The sequence below is a fragment of the Meriones unguiculatus genome, chromosome X, assembly GCF_030254825.1.
Source record: "Meriones unguiculatus strain TT.TT164.6M chromosome X, Bangor_MerUng_6.1, whole genome shotgun sequence".
Taxonomy (NCBI): Eukaryota; Metazoa; Chordata; class Mammalia; order Rodentia; family Muridae; genus Meriones; species Meriones unguiculatus.
The window spans coordinates 118466822-118481949 of NC_083369.1; the positions used below are offsets into that span (position 1 = coordinate 118466822).

The window sequence follows — 15128 nt, forward strand, 5'->3', positions numbered from 1 at the left end:
CTCAGGAAGCTGAGATAGGAGAACTGCTGTAAGTTGAACCTAGCTTGGACTACAAAGTAAGTTCCAAGCAAGCCTGCCTTCACTGCATAAGACCCCATTTCCTTTTTAAAAAGAAATAAAGGTAATAAAACGGGAAGAAATAACATTATAGGGAATTTGAGCGTGGCTGTAGAAAGCCTATAACTTCTGGGTTGTCTTAGAATGTTTTCTCTGAAGAAAGCCATGTAAGATTCATTAGTTAGTATGTAAGAACCAGAGCCTGATGCTGTGGAAGAGGGTTTTCCCCAGCACCTAAAAGGATGTTTGTGTGCAAGGTAACTAGAAGAACTTTTCCAAGGCTAGTGGGAATAGACTAAAAAAAGACAAAGTGCATCTTTGAGAAGTGTGTATAAATAATGGACTACAAAGGAGAATCCACGATGGCAGCACCAATCCCACAATGTGTCTGATCAGTAGGACAATGGTGACTGCACAGAGAACAACAGACCTAACTGTGGGCCCCAAAACACCAGCAACTGTGTTGCCCAGGTGACAGTAAACCCCACGTGAGGGAAAAAATTCAGGTCAGAACTCAGGTCACCCAGCTAATCCCCAGGGAAAAGTCCCTGGGTTCCCACAGGCATGAAGTCTTTAGCACCTAGCCACACGTCTGAGAGCTGTGCTCCCTGTCCCAGACTGAACTGTAGGTCCCAAAACACTAGAGACTGGGTCTCCGAGTCTAAAGGAAACCCCACAATGAAGGAAACAAACAGGATCAACCTCAGGTCACCCAGCTAATTCCCAGAAATGTTCCTTGTTCTGAATCTCCAGCGTCTATCGACACACCTTTATGCTGTGTTCACCTGACAGTGACCTGGGCACATAGCTACAATCTCAAGCCTCCTAAAGCCTGAGAGCCAAGGCAACAGCTCCAGATACCACTGCAAAATTCATCCAGTCTCCCTAGCTCTCTAGGATGGCTGCAACCAGAAAATGCAGTGTCTGGGCAGCTGTAGCTCATTAAACTCAGAGCAAGAAAGCCAGTAGGGGCAGCTTTCTCCAGGGCTTCCCCTGGTAAGAGTAGAGACCCTGGGTTTCTGGGGAATCCAGTCAGTCTACAGGATCATAACCTGAGGAGAGACTTGGCAATTCCCTGAGAACCAACACCAGCTGGAGACCAAACCTGCCAATCTGAGCACTGCTCTTGCAAGAACAACCAGCTTACTGCCCAGGGCTCTTCCTGCAGCACCCACTCAGGACTCCAGTGGGCACCACAACCTACCAGCCAATGCCAGAGACAACCAGATGGTTAAAAGCCAGCATAAACACACAATCAACAAAAGACAAAGCAATATGGCATAGCTGGAATCCAGTTATCTATAGGCAAGCAGTCCTGCATACCCTAACACAACTGAAACACAAAAAAGTGACCATAAATCTATGCTTATGAAGATAATAACTGAGGAAACTAATAAAATCCATAAAACAATACAGGAAGATGCACTCAAACAGATTGAGGGCATTAGAGAGACCTGTAGAGAGGTAAATGAATAAATCATTCGAAGAAGTACAGGAAAAAAAAAACCAATCAGGTGAAGAAATTCAATAAAATGGTCCAAGTTTTGAAGATTGAAAAGGAAACAATAAAGAAAGCAAAAACTAAGGGAATCCGGGAACTTAGAGCAGAAAACAGGAACTACAGAATTAAGCATTTCCAACAGAATATAAGAGATGGAGGAAAGAATCTCAGGTGTACAGGATACAATGGAAAAAAATTGATGCCTCTGTGAAAGAAAATGTTATATCTAAAAAAATTCCTGACACGAAACATGCAAGAAGGGAAAGACACAATGAAAAGATGAAACCTAAGAATATTAAGAATAGAGGAAAAAGAAGATTCATGTCTACAAGGCCCAGAAAATATTTTTAACAAGATCATAGAAGAAAATGTCCCCAATTTAAAGAAAGCCATGCCTATAAGCATATGAGAGGCTTACAGAACACCTAATAGATGAGACCAGAAAAGAAAATCTTCCCGCCACATAATAATCAAACACTGTATGTACAGAAAAAAGAAAAAATATTAAAAGATGCACTGGAAAAAGACCAACGAACGCATTATGGCAAATCTCTCAGAATCATACCTGACTTCTCAACAGAGACTATGAAAGCCAGTAGGGCCTGGACAGTTATCATGCAGACCCTAACAGAACACAGATGTAAGGCCAGACTACTATACCCAGCAAAACTTTCAATCAACATGGATGGAAAAAACAATGCAAAACTTTCAATCAACATAGATGGAGAAAACAATGCAAAACTTTCAATCAACATAGATGGAGAAAACAATGCAAAACTTTCAATCAACATAGATGGAGAAAACAATATGTTCCACAAAAAATAAAAAAAAAATTAAACAGTACCTATCACCAAATCAAGCTCTATAGAAGATACTACAAGGCCAAATCACATCAAAGAAGGCTAATTATACCCAGGAAAACACAGGAAATAAATAACTTCACTACAGCAAAATTAAAAGTAGTCAGACACACAAACACACTACCACAAACAACATCAAAATAAAAGAAACTAACAGTCACTGGTCATTAATCTCTCTCAACATCAATGGACTCAACTCTGCAATAAAAAGACACAGACTAACCAACTGGATGCTTTAATAGGACCCAACATTCTGCTACATATAAGAACACACATCAGGCACAAAGATAGATTTTACCTGAGAGTAAAGGGCTGGAAGAAGGTTTTCCAAGCAACTTGACCCAAGAAGCAGCAGGAGTAGCCATTATAATATCTAATAAAATAGATTTTAAACCAAAATTAAAAGTGATAAGGAAGGACACTTCATATTCAAAAGAAAATTTCACTACAATGAAACCTCAATTCTAAACATCTAAGCCCCAAATACAAGGGCACCCACATCTGTAAAAGAAATGTTAATAAAGCTTAAACAACACATTGATACCCACACATTAATAGTGGGAGACTTCAACACCCCAGTCTCATCAAAGGACAGATTGACAAAACAAAAGCTAAACCGGGAAATAATGACATTAACAGAGGTCATGAATGAAAAAAAAAAAAAAATGGACATCTATAGAACCTTTTACCCAAACACAAAAGAATTTACCTTCTTCTCAACATCTCATAGAACCTTCTCCAAAGTAGACCATATATCTGATCACAAAGCAAGCCTCAGCAGATACAAGAAGATTGAACTAATCCCTTGTATCTATTATACCACCAGAGACTAAACCTGGACCTCAACAACAGAAATGGCAAAAAGTCTACAGACATATGGAAATTGAACAACTCTCTACTCAATAAAAGCTGGTTCAGGGAAGAAATAAAGAAAGAAGTTAATGACTTGCTAAATTTAATAAAAATGAAGGTAAAACATACCCAAACTTCTGGGACAGAATGAAAGGAGTGCTAAGAAAAAAGTTCATAGTACTATGTGCCTTCATAAAGAAATTCCCATTCAAGCAACTTAAAGGCACACCTGAAAGTCCTGGGGGGTGGGGGGAAGAAGCAGACACACTCAAGAAGAGAAGACTGCAGGAAATAATCAAACTCAGGGATGGAACCAATAAATTAGAAACAAATAATCAACAAAACCAAGAGCTGGTTCTTTGAGAAAATCAACACTAGATAGACAGACCCTTAGCCAAACAAAATAAATGGCAGAGACACTATCCAAATCAACAAAATCAGAAATGAAAAGGGGGGCATAATGACAGACACTGAGGCAATCCAAAGAATCATTAGGTCTTACTTTAAAAGACCTAATACTATATGCCACAAATTTGAACTTCTAAATTTCTAAAATTGGAAAATCTAAGTAAAATGAACAATTTTCTTGATAGATTCCACTTACCAAAGTTGAATCAAGATCAGGTAAATAAATTAAACAGTCCCATAACCCCTAAGGAAATAGAAGCAGTCATCAAAAGTCTCCCACCACACCTACCAAAAAAGCTAAGGGCCAGATGGTTTTAGTGCAATTTTACCAGACCATTAAAGAAGAGCTTACAACAATACTCTTCAAACTATTCCACAAAATAGAAAAGGAGGGAATATTACTAAACTAATTATATAAGGCCATAGTCTCCTTGATACCTAAGCCACACAAAGACCCAACAAAAAAAGAGAGAGAATTTCATTCTCCCTTATGAACATTGACATAAAAATACTCAGTAAAATACTCAGTAAAACTGAATCCAAGAACACATCAAAGATATCATCCAGAGCAAGTGGGTTTTATCCCACCCATGCAGGGGTGGTTCAATATATGGAAATCCACCAATTTAATCTAGCATATAAAGAAACTGAAAGAAAAAAAAGACATGATCATCTCCTTAGATGCAGAAAAAACACTGGACAAAATCCAACACTTGTTCATGTTTAAAGTCTTCGAGAAGTGGGTTCCCTAGTAATGGAAAAAGGGACTGTCTCTGACATGAACTCAGTGGTTGGCTCTTTGATCACCTCTGCCTGAGTGGGAAGCAGCCTTACCAGGACACAGAGGAAGACAATGCAGCCAGACCTGATAAGACCTGATAGGCTAGGGTCAGAGGGAAGAGGACCTCTCCTATTAGTGGACTTTGGGAGGGGCATGGGAGGAGATGAAGGAGGAAGGGTGGAGTTGGGAGGGGTGAGGAGGGGGCTACAGGTGGGATACAAAGTGAATAAACTGCACTTAATAAAAAAATAAATGAATTTCAAAAAATAAAAGATAAATAAAATCAGCTGAAGCTTTAAAACACACACACACACACACACACACACACACACACACACACATATATATATATAAAGTCTTGCAGAGATCAGGGATACAAGGTACATACCTAACCACAATAAAGGCAGTATACAGAAAGCCTATAGCCAACATCAAACTAAATGGAGAGAAATTTAAATCAGTTCCACTGAAACTGGTATTAAGACACTGCTGCCAAGTCTCTCTGTATCTCTTCAATATAGTACTGAAAGTCCTAGCTAGAGCAGTAAGACAGCTAAAGGAGAACAAGGGGATACAAATTGGTAAGAAAGAACTGGAAAGTATCACTATTTGTTGATGTTATTATAGTAAACATAAGTAACCCCAAAAATTCTGCCAAGGAACTACTACAGCTGATAAACACCTTCATCAAAGTAGCTGGACACAAAATTAACAACAACAAAAAATATATCAGTGGCCTTCCTGTATACAAAAGACAAACAGACTAAGAAAGAACTTAAGGAAACAATACCCTTTACAATAGCCACAAATAACATAAAGTATCTTGGTGTAACTCTAAGCTAGCAAGTTAAAGACTTGAATGAAAAAAAAAAATACCAAGTCTATGAAGAAAGAAATTGAAAATATCAAAAAATGGAATGATCTCGCATGCTCATGGATCGGTAGGATTAAAATAGTGAAAATTTTAATCCTACCAAAAGCAATCTATAGATTCAATGCAATTCCCACCAAAATACCAACACAATTCTTTACAAACCTTGAAAGAACAATTCTCAACTTCACATGAAAAAACAAACAAACAAAAACGAAATTGCTAAAACAGTCCTGTACAACAACAGATCTTCTGGAGGTATCTCTATCCCTGATCTGAAGTTGTACTACAGAGCAAGAATAATAAAAACTGCATGGTACTGGCATAGAAACAGAATGATGGATCAATGGAATTGAATCAAAAGACCCAGAAATAAACCCCCACACCCACTGAAACTTAATTTTTGACAAAGATGCCAAAACCATACAACAAATGGTGCTGGTCTAACTGGATGTCTACATGTAGAAAAATGCAAATAGATCCATATTTATCACCCTGCACAAAACTAAAGTTCAAGTGGATCAAAGACCTCAACATAAAACCAGACACACTAAAAACCTGTTAGGAAAAGTGGAGAAGAGCCTTGAACTCATTGGCACAGGAGACAACTTCCTGAACAGAACACCAATAGCTCAGGCTCTAAGATCAACAATTGATAAATTGGATCTCATGGAACTAAAAAGCTTCTATAAAGCAAAGGACACTGTCAACAGAACACAAAGACAGCCTACAGACTGGGAAAAGATCTTTATTAACCCTCTATCTGACAGAGGGCCAATAATCAAAAATATATAGATAACACAAGAAAGAAAATTCCAACAAACCAAATAATCCGATTTAAAAATGGGGTACAGAACTAAGCAGAGAATTCTCAACAAAGGAATATACAATGGTGTAGATATATTTTTTAAAAAGTTCAACATCCTTAGTCATCAGGGAAATGCAAATCAAAATGACCCTGAGATTCCACCTTACACTGATTAGAATGGCTAAGATAAAAAACTTAAGTGACTGTACATGCTGGCGAGGATATGGAAAAAGGGAAACACTCCTCCATTGCTGGCGGGATTGCAAACTTGTACAATCACTTTGGAAATCAGTCATTTGGAAATAGTGCTTTCCTCAAGACCCAGCTATACCACTCCTGGCCACATACCAGAAAGATGCTCCACCATAAAAGTACATTTGCTCAATTATGTTTATAGCAGCTTTATTCATAATAGCCAGAATCTGGAAAGAACATGGCTGTCCCTCAACTGAAAAATACATAAAGCAATTGTGGTACATTTACACAATGGAATACTAGCTAGGTGTTAAAAACAAGAAATAATAAAATTTGCAGAAAAATGGATGGATCTGAAAAAGATCATCCTGAGTGAGGTAACCCAGACCCAGAAAGACATGCATGGTATATACTCACTTGTAAGTGCCTATACACCATGTAATATAGGACAACCATACTACAATCCACAGAATCTAAATAACAAGGAGGACTCTAGGGAGGATGCTTAATTCTCATTCATAAGGGCAAATAGAATAGACAGCGGAAGCAGTTGAAGAGAGGGAACAGGATGGGAGCCTACCATAGATGTCCCCTGAAAGATTCCACCCAGCAGGAGCTTGAAGCAGATGCTAAGACAGCCAAACTTTGGGCAGAGTACAGGGAGTCATAGGAAGGAGTGGAGGGAGGGAAGGACCCGGAGAGGACAGGAGCTATACAAGGAAACCAATAGAGCCAACAAATCTGAGCCCAGGTGCCCCTGCAGAGACTGCTGCACCAATGAAGGACCATGCATGAAGAAGACCTAGACCCCCTGCTCAGATGTAGCTGACAGGCAGCTTAGTCTCTATGTGGGTTCCATAATAAGGGGAGCAGGGGCTGTCTGACATGGACTCCTTTTGCCTGATCTTTGATAACTTCCCCCTGGTGGTGGTGGGGGCTTGTCAGGCCACAGAGAAAGAGGATGCAGGCAGTAGTAACAGACTTGATATGCTGGTATCAGATGGTAGGGGAGGAAGACTCCCCCTTTCTGAGTAATATGGGAGGAGGATGGGGGAAAGTGGAAGGAAGGGTGGAACTAGAAGGAGACAAGGGAGGGGGCACAATTGGGATGTAAAATGACTAAATTATAAAAAATAAATTTAAATAAAAAAATGGACTATGTTCTGTGTGAAGAACTGAAAAACAAACCAGAAGGTCCTTAAAAGGATAATACACAGGGCTAGCAAGATGGCTCAACTGGGGCTGGAGAGATGGCTCAGCGGTTAGGAGCATTGGCTATTCTTCCAGAGGATATAAGTTCGATTCCCAGCAACCACATGGTAGCTCACAACCACCTATAATGGAATCTGACTCCCTCTTCTGGTGTGCATGAAAGCAGAGTACACATATACACAAAATAAATAAATAAATAAATCTTAAAAAAAAAAAAAAAGGTGGCTCAACTGGAAAAAGGCACTTGCACACAAGTCCTATACCCTGAGTTCAACTCCTAGAAACCACAGAAAGATGGAAGAATACTGACTTCTCATGGTTGTCCTCAACAACTACACAGTGCACATACAAATTGTGCATATAAACACACACACTGATGATAACACTATTGATATTTAAAAGACAACACACAGAAATATGTGTCAATTTCAATATAGTCAGCAATTAGTATATATATATATATATATACTCTTTTAAGTAAACCAAAGAAGACAAACAGTAAAACTGGATAACTTAATATTGCTAGAATAGTGGGGATTTCAAGAGGACTTAAAACTATTGTGTTTATTGGGGCTGCTTTAAGAAAAAAAAAAAACAAATAAAGATATACAAAGAAAAGAGTTATATTTTTATATGTAGTCAGTGACTATTCCAATGTTGACCAGGGGCAGTAAAATCTTCCTAAAATGCATGTGATTGTTTTCACACCCTCTGAATGTACTGGTACACCATTAACACATTTGGGAATCAAGTGCATCAGGCTAGTTAACATGTCAGATTCTGGTAAACAGCTGGGCTTGCATTAAAAAAAAAAAAAAAAAAAAAAAAAAACAACAACAACAACAGAGGCAACTAGAGGCTAGCCAGCCTGCCATTCACAATTCTGAGGAGATGGTATGTTCTCTGATGCCACCTACTGGCCCACTAGTTCTATCCATTCTCAGGTGACAACAGATTTGAAATGCACTTAAAAGGCTCTCCTGTTTCTTTCATTACAGGATACACAGTCAGATGGGCTTTCACATCAGTGGTCCCTAGTAATATGGGTACAGGGAGTAGGACACAGACATGCCTCACTGTATTCCATAACAGAAGAGACAAACAGCCTGAAGTGTCTAATAGCATTGAGTTTGTACCCAGTGGCTAGGTCAGGCAAACAGCAAGAAAGATTTCACTGTTGATACCCTAGTAACTTTTCCTGAAATCAACTGCTGTAAATGTACAGCAAGCTGGATTATGTTTTTAATAAATAATTTCATAGTTTGAGTCATATATAGTTTTAATCTGTGTGTGTGTGTGCACATGTGCTCATACATGTTTGCATGGGAGGGCAAGTTTGTGTATGCGAGTGTAGGCATACATGCTACAGTGCATATGTACAGTTCAGAGACAGCCTTGGATATCAGAGCTTGCCTTCTACCTTGTTTGAGACATGGTCTTTTGTTTGCCTCTCCGTATGATATGATAAGTGGTCCACGAGCTTCTGAGGATTCTCCTGACTCAATCTCCCATTTTTCCATATGAGCATTTGTTATTATAAGAATGTGCTACTTCATCTGGCTTTACATGTATTCTGGAGATCCAAACTCAGGACCTCATGTTTGTATTCAAGTGAACCATCTCACACTGAACTATCTCCTCAGCCTAATACTTGTATATATTTTATTTTGAAAGAACAGGTTTCAACTTAACCAATTTAAAAACTGGCATAAAGTGATTACAATTCTATTTCTTCTTCTATTCTCTTGTAATGTTTTGTTGTTTTGAGACAATCTCTTATTGTACAGCCTGAACTAATTTGGAACTTGCTATGTAGTCTACAATAGCCTCAAAATAGTGACTGAGCACCACAAAGTCCAGCTTCTGTTTCATTCTGTTAATTATTAACATACTAATATGAATTGGGTTATATTTTTAACCATTTAAAAAATAATAAAGCTGTACCTCCTCCCCAAATAGTCTGTGTCTGCCGTGCCCTAGTTAGTTCTGCAAGCAGTAATTATATGCAGGAAGCCTGGCCCACTAAACAACTCAGCATATTCTCCTACCTGGAAATTGTGACTAGGCAGTTGTTTTTACATACTAAGAGTGAAGGAAGTGTTTAGAGAATCTAAGACATAAGAGGTAGAAGTTGGAAAGACCTTACTTCATAAAAAGGGCAGCATAGTAATGCACTAGAAATACTTGGGTCTTGGTGACTTCAAAAGCACTAGTAGGAGAGCCCACAGTCTCTGGAGAGATATGAAAGCCACCCCACCTGCTGCAAAACTCACAGAAGGCAGGGTACTTTCAGAAGGTCCAAGGTAAGGGAGAGTGGAAGTTAGCTGGCTCCAGTCAATTACCTCCACTTGAGTTCTTCAATCAATCAAATTAAGAAGCTAAGTAACAAGAGGGCTCAGGGAGGGTGCCAGAATGTCACTCAGAAGGGGAAATAGAATAGACAGCAGAAGTGGATGAAGAGAGGGAACTGGGCAGAAGATGGAATGGGGAGGGAAACAAGAGTGGGAATCAGAGTAGGGGAGAACTGGGGTGGGAGGTAAGAAGGCTGGGAACAAGAAGGGAAACTGAGGGAAACATCTCTTTGCCTAGCTGGAAGCCTGCAACAGGGTAGGCTCCTGGGAGGATATGGGTGTGACTCTAGCTGAGACTTCTAACAGGTGGGACATGAAGACTGCCTTGACTGCCTCCTAGCCAGGCAAGACTAGTGGAAGGAGGGGAACAAGAACCCTTTGATCCAAAAATTGCCCTGCCTACAAGAAGTGCAGAGATAATGAGGGAACAAAGATTGAGGAAATGTCCAACAAATAATTGGCCCAATCTGAGACTCACCCCACTGTAGACAGCCAGTCCCTGACACTAATAATGATGTTCTGCTCTGCTTGCACAAAGCAGAGCAGGGAGGCTCCAGTCAGCAGTGAACTGAGATAGATGCTGGGACTTGCAGCCAAGCATAAGGAGGAGCTCCAGGAGTCCTGTGGAAGTGTTCGGGGAAAGATGGAAGGATCTGGAGGAGACAGGAACCTCACAAGAAGACCAACAGAGACAACTAACCCAATCCTATGGGGGCTTACAGAGATTGAGACATCAACTAAGAGGCATGCACAGCCTGGACCTAAGCCCCATGTATACATGTGGCCAATGGGTGGCTTGGTCTTCATGTGAGTTGCTGGTGAGTTGGGGGAGGCTGTTTCTAACATGGACTCTGTTGCCTGCTTTTGGATCACTTCCCCTGGCAAGGCTCCTTTGTCTGGCCTCGGGGGATTAAGATATGTTCAGTCCTGATGTGATCAATGTGCTGGGGAAAAGGTTGGTATGAGAAGAGGGGGAAAGGAATGGAGGAAGGAGGAAGGAAGAGAAGGGAGCTGGGAGGAGAGAAGGGAAAGGACAGTCTTTGGATGTAAGTAAATAAACTGAAATTTTAAGAAACGGAAAAAAAAATAAAGGGTTTAAAGATAGATTTTTTTCATGTAGCTAAAGAAAATCATGGTCTTTAAAATAACATAATTATATCTATGAAATTGCATGAAATAGGTAACTTTTAGGATTTCAATCTTATAAAGAGTAAATTATTTTCCAAAGAAGGAGGAGGAGGAGGAGGAGAACAACAACAACAACCTTCATGGTGGAACCTGACTTTCACCTTGTACACTTCCTTTCTTTTTTAACCAAGGCTCTAGAATAACTTTCTCCCTGAGTCAGTTTCTACCTCCTGCTAGTTCACCTCTCAGAAGCTACACAGTTCTTGCCATCCTGCCAGGTGTTCTCTCTACCTCCCCCCCCAACTACCAGCTGCTGCCCCACCTTTCCAAAAATAAATTCCACATTCTCAGGTTCTCTGACTTAGCCAAGGGTCATCAGGGGTTATCTTGGTCTAGCAACATCAAATAACTTTGTACACTTTGTGGACAAAGGAGTTCTCAAATTCAAGGAAGACCTGGCCCAGAGTAATGAACTCAGGGCTTAGTGGGGCAAGCATGTTTGCTCTGGTTCAGGATCCCTTTGACCCTTTGTTGTGTAGCTACTTCCTCTGAAACATCCTCTCCATGAGCAAAGGGAGCAGCACACACGGCTCAGGAAGCTATTGAAACTTACTAGGTTCAGTAAACTCAGAAAGTTACAAGATTCACAAGACATCTCCCAAGTTAGAAAAACGGTGAACAATAGTTGTGGAGAAAAGATTCTTTGTGATGTTGTCTGCTAGTTGTGCAAGGAGCTCCAGGGGTGCAGCTTCTGGAAATCATTATCCATCCTGGAGTGGGCTTGTCAGTGTAGCTTGGAGATGCCCTTGAGTCATCTATGCTCCCATAAGAAGCCCCAGTAAACTCACTGGTGCACTAAGCTAGAATTGGACAGAATTATTTCTGGTCTGTCATCAGTGTCCTAAAGTAAATAGACATTTGTTCATGTCTCTCCAGAAACATTCACTCAAAAACACCCTTTCTTCTTGCTTTACCTCTGTCAGTCTAGGATTCACAGCTCTGTGTTCCATCTCAGGTGCACTCAGCATGACTGACTTTGGTTTGTATTTTCATCTAACACCTGGCTCAGTCATTGAAGGACAGTTCCATGGCTTTGTCTTCAGGACAGACACAACCTCCCCTCTTGGAGTTATCACAAACTAGTTACAGCATCTGTGGTCCATGTCATATCAGCCCATTCAGCCGAGAACATTCCAGACAGCAGGACTTACTGAAATAATGTTAACCATTTGGCTTGTGTGTTACTTGCAAGTTAAGTTAACATATATTCTAAATGATATGTTAGAGCACTCTTAATGATGAGTACAGGCATGTAACTCTATCACTTGGGAAGATCTAGATTTTATAGCCAGCCTGGGCTACATAGCAAGTTCCAAGAACCAACCTGAAATACACAGCATGCCCCTGTCTCGAAAATAATAAAAAAATAAAAACAGCAGAACAAAACAATAAATAGAAGGAAAAGAAAGAGATATTGACTGGTTAATGGCACAGTGGGAAATGAAAGAACAGTATATTCTTTCCTATGCAGTACTGCAGAGAATGCCATGCTGTGAATGGAAGCATGATGCCTGATAAGATCTGCTCATACAGGACAAGAATGAATGAGTTTCTGCCTTTAAACACTAAAAGAATTTGGGAAAGATACAAATGCCCTAATACACTCAGCAAATGAAACTGATACTCAGCTGTAATTCTAAACATTACAGCAATACAAACCATCAAAGGCCAATCTTTGGCAGTAACAGCAGCAGTCAAAGGATGAAAGCTTCAGAGTTCCTCTTCTCCCAGGCAATACAGGCCCCCTTATCTCAGCCCTGGCCAGAGCATGGAACCTGCTTTTAGTGCCACCCATCCTGTCCCTGTCACACTTTCCACTGCTGAAAGAATGTTACAGAACAAACTCACACCATACCCAGGACTGGAGCACAACCAAATGAATTGTCACTTTTCTTACATTTTATCTACAACCTTTTAGTAATGCTGGAAAACAAAGAAAAAGAAAGGCTAGCTCTCTCTTTTCCGTACTTCGTATCCAAGCCACTTGTGATCAAGAACATGATTTCCTGCTGCCTAACACATCAGGCAACATTTAAAAGGACTCCAGAATAACTCCCTGGCCTCACCTCAACAGAACAGATGTTAAACAAAATAATAATAATAATAATAATAATGAATAAAGATAGCCCTAAGGAATAACAACAGAGCTGATGAGTCTTATATATAACAACAAAGGCACAAAATGGATTATAGTGACTCACACTTGTAATCCTAGCCCTCAGGTATTGGAGACAGAAGGATCCCCACAAGTTTGAGGTGAGCATGTTCTACACAGCAAGACCCTTTCTTTAAACTGGGAGGGGAGGGGAAAGTCAGTATGTCAGAACCACAGCTGATTGTGTAGAATATCATTTACCAAAATACCCATGATCATGTGTAGTGTGACCTCCAGTTAGAGGAAAGGAATCTTAGGAAAACTGAGAACCAACCCTGCCAGGACTTTTATAAAAGGCATCTTACCTAGTTCATGTCTTTGAGAGAATCAGCAGAGGTAAAAAGAGGCAGACTTCAGAAAATCCCTGCTATAAAGGGCCAGATGAAAATGCACTGAAAAAATCCTGGAGATCTCAGTGACTATGGAAATTCCATTGGGAGACCCTCTGGTCTGGGGGTGGTGGGGTGTAAAAAAAGCATAAAAGGGACAAATCCCACAGAAGGCACAGTTGAGCAGGATGCTTCTAGAAGGTCTAGGTGGAGGGAAAGTGGAACTGAGCTGGCCTTGGGCAATTGCACATATGCCTGTAATTATTCGAAAGAAATAAAAAGCACCTTCATAAAAGTATACAGTAGATACTGGCTTTCTTGCCTGTCTAAAAACAATTCCCTTCTTAGACCTTGTGGTTATGCTTAGTATCCCCAGATAAAATGTTATTTGAGGATTTAGAAGGTTCTTCTCTTACTAAAAGGACCAAGAAATAGAGATGAGATAAACACAAGATACATAACCTGTACGGAAGGCAACCTAAGAGACCAAATTACATCACCAAATTACAAAGAAATGTTGAACCTTGACCATCAGAGAAGACAGAACTCCATTATGAAATAAAATAAATGACAAAGACTGAGCCTACTGTTTATAGTAGTGCACACTTGTAATTGCTGCACCTGAAAGGCTGAGGCAGCAGGACCCTGTCTTGAATGGGGAGAGTGGGACCAGCCAAACTGCTGGAGGATGACTGTGAATAGTTAAATGTTATTCTTAATAAATAACATTCCTCAAACAGGTCTGATGGCATAAATGTGCAATCCCAACACTTTTAAGTAGAGGCAGGAGGACTAGAAATTCAAAGTCATCCTCAGGTTGTATATACTAAGTTTAGAGCCAACCTGGGATATCTGAGACCCTGTCTCAAAAAGAAAAAAAAAAAAAAAAAAAAACCAATGAAATAACAGTTTTTTCAAAGGTAATCTGTGAATTTAAACCCTTCACAATGATTTCCATAGTTGGAGAACTACTAAAAATATCTCACATGTATGGTCACTCTACATTCATAAATGCTAAGTAGCACTGGGAACAATGCCATCTGTTTTATTATAAATCAGCTCAATGAGGATGGATGGTCCTTTTCTTTGGAAAAGCAGCAATCCATAAAATACCCTCTATAGCCTTAAATTAAATCCCAAAACCTGAGGGTGTGGCTTGGGAATAGAGTGCTTGCCTGGCATTTAGGAGATCCCAAATTTCATCCACATAACTAATAATAATAATAATAATAATAACAATAAATGAACAGCATTTATGTTCATTATGTTTAGAAACTTAAACGAGAGAAGATGCTAAAAAATAACTGTATGCTTTTTGTTTGTTTTTTTTTTTTTGTGGATTTTGTTGTTTGTCTCTGTCTTTTCACTATAGCTACAGACAAGCAAACCTACACTAACAAAGTAATACAGACATTTTCTATAGTGGAGGCCAGATACTTGCCATCCCTTTATTCAACCCATGATAACAGCTATTACACATAAAAGAATATTAGAAGTCTCTTAACCAAAAGGACCTGAGTTATTTATTTATTTTGGTTTGGTTAGTTTGTTTTTTGAAAG

General features: G+C 39.7%; 1 protein-coding gene across 5 annotated transcripts in view; it reads right to left on the minus strand.

Annotated features, from left to right (window-relative positions):
* Positions 1-15128, minus strand: part of Shroom2 (shroom family member 2) — a 169677-nt gene that overhangs the window by 58206 nt on the left and 96343 nt on the right. For 3 of the 5 annotated variants that reach the window (XM_060375148.1, XM_060375151.1, XM_060375147.1), the window contains exon 3: positions 2717-2791. The exons of the other annotated variants lie outside the window; for them this stretch is intronic. In XM_060375148.1, the coding sequence (XP_060231131.1) occupies positions 2717-2791 (75 nt within the window). The remainder of the gene's footprint in view (positions 1-2716; positions 2792-15128) is intronic. 5 annotated transcript variants of the gene reach the window in all.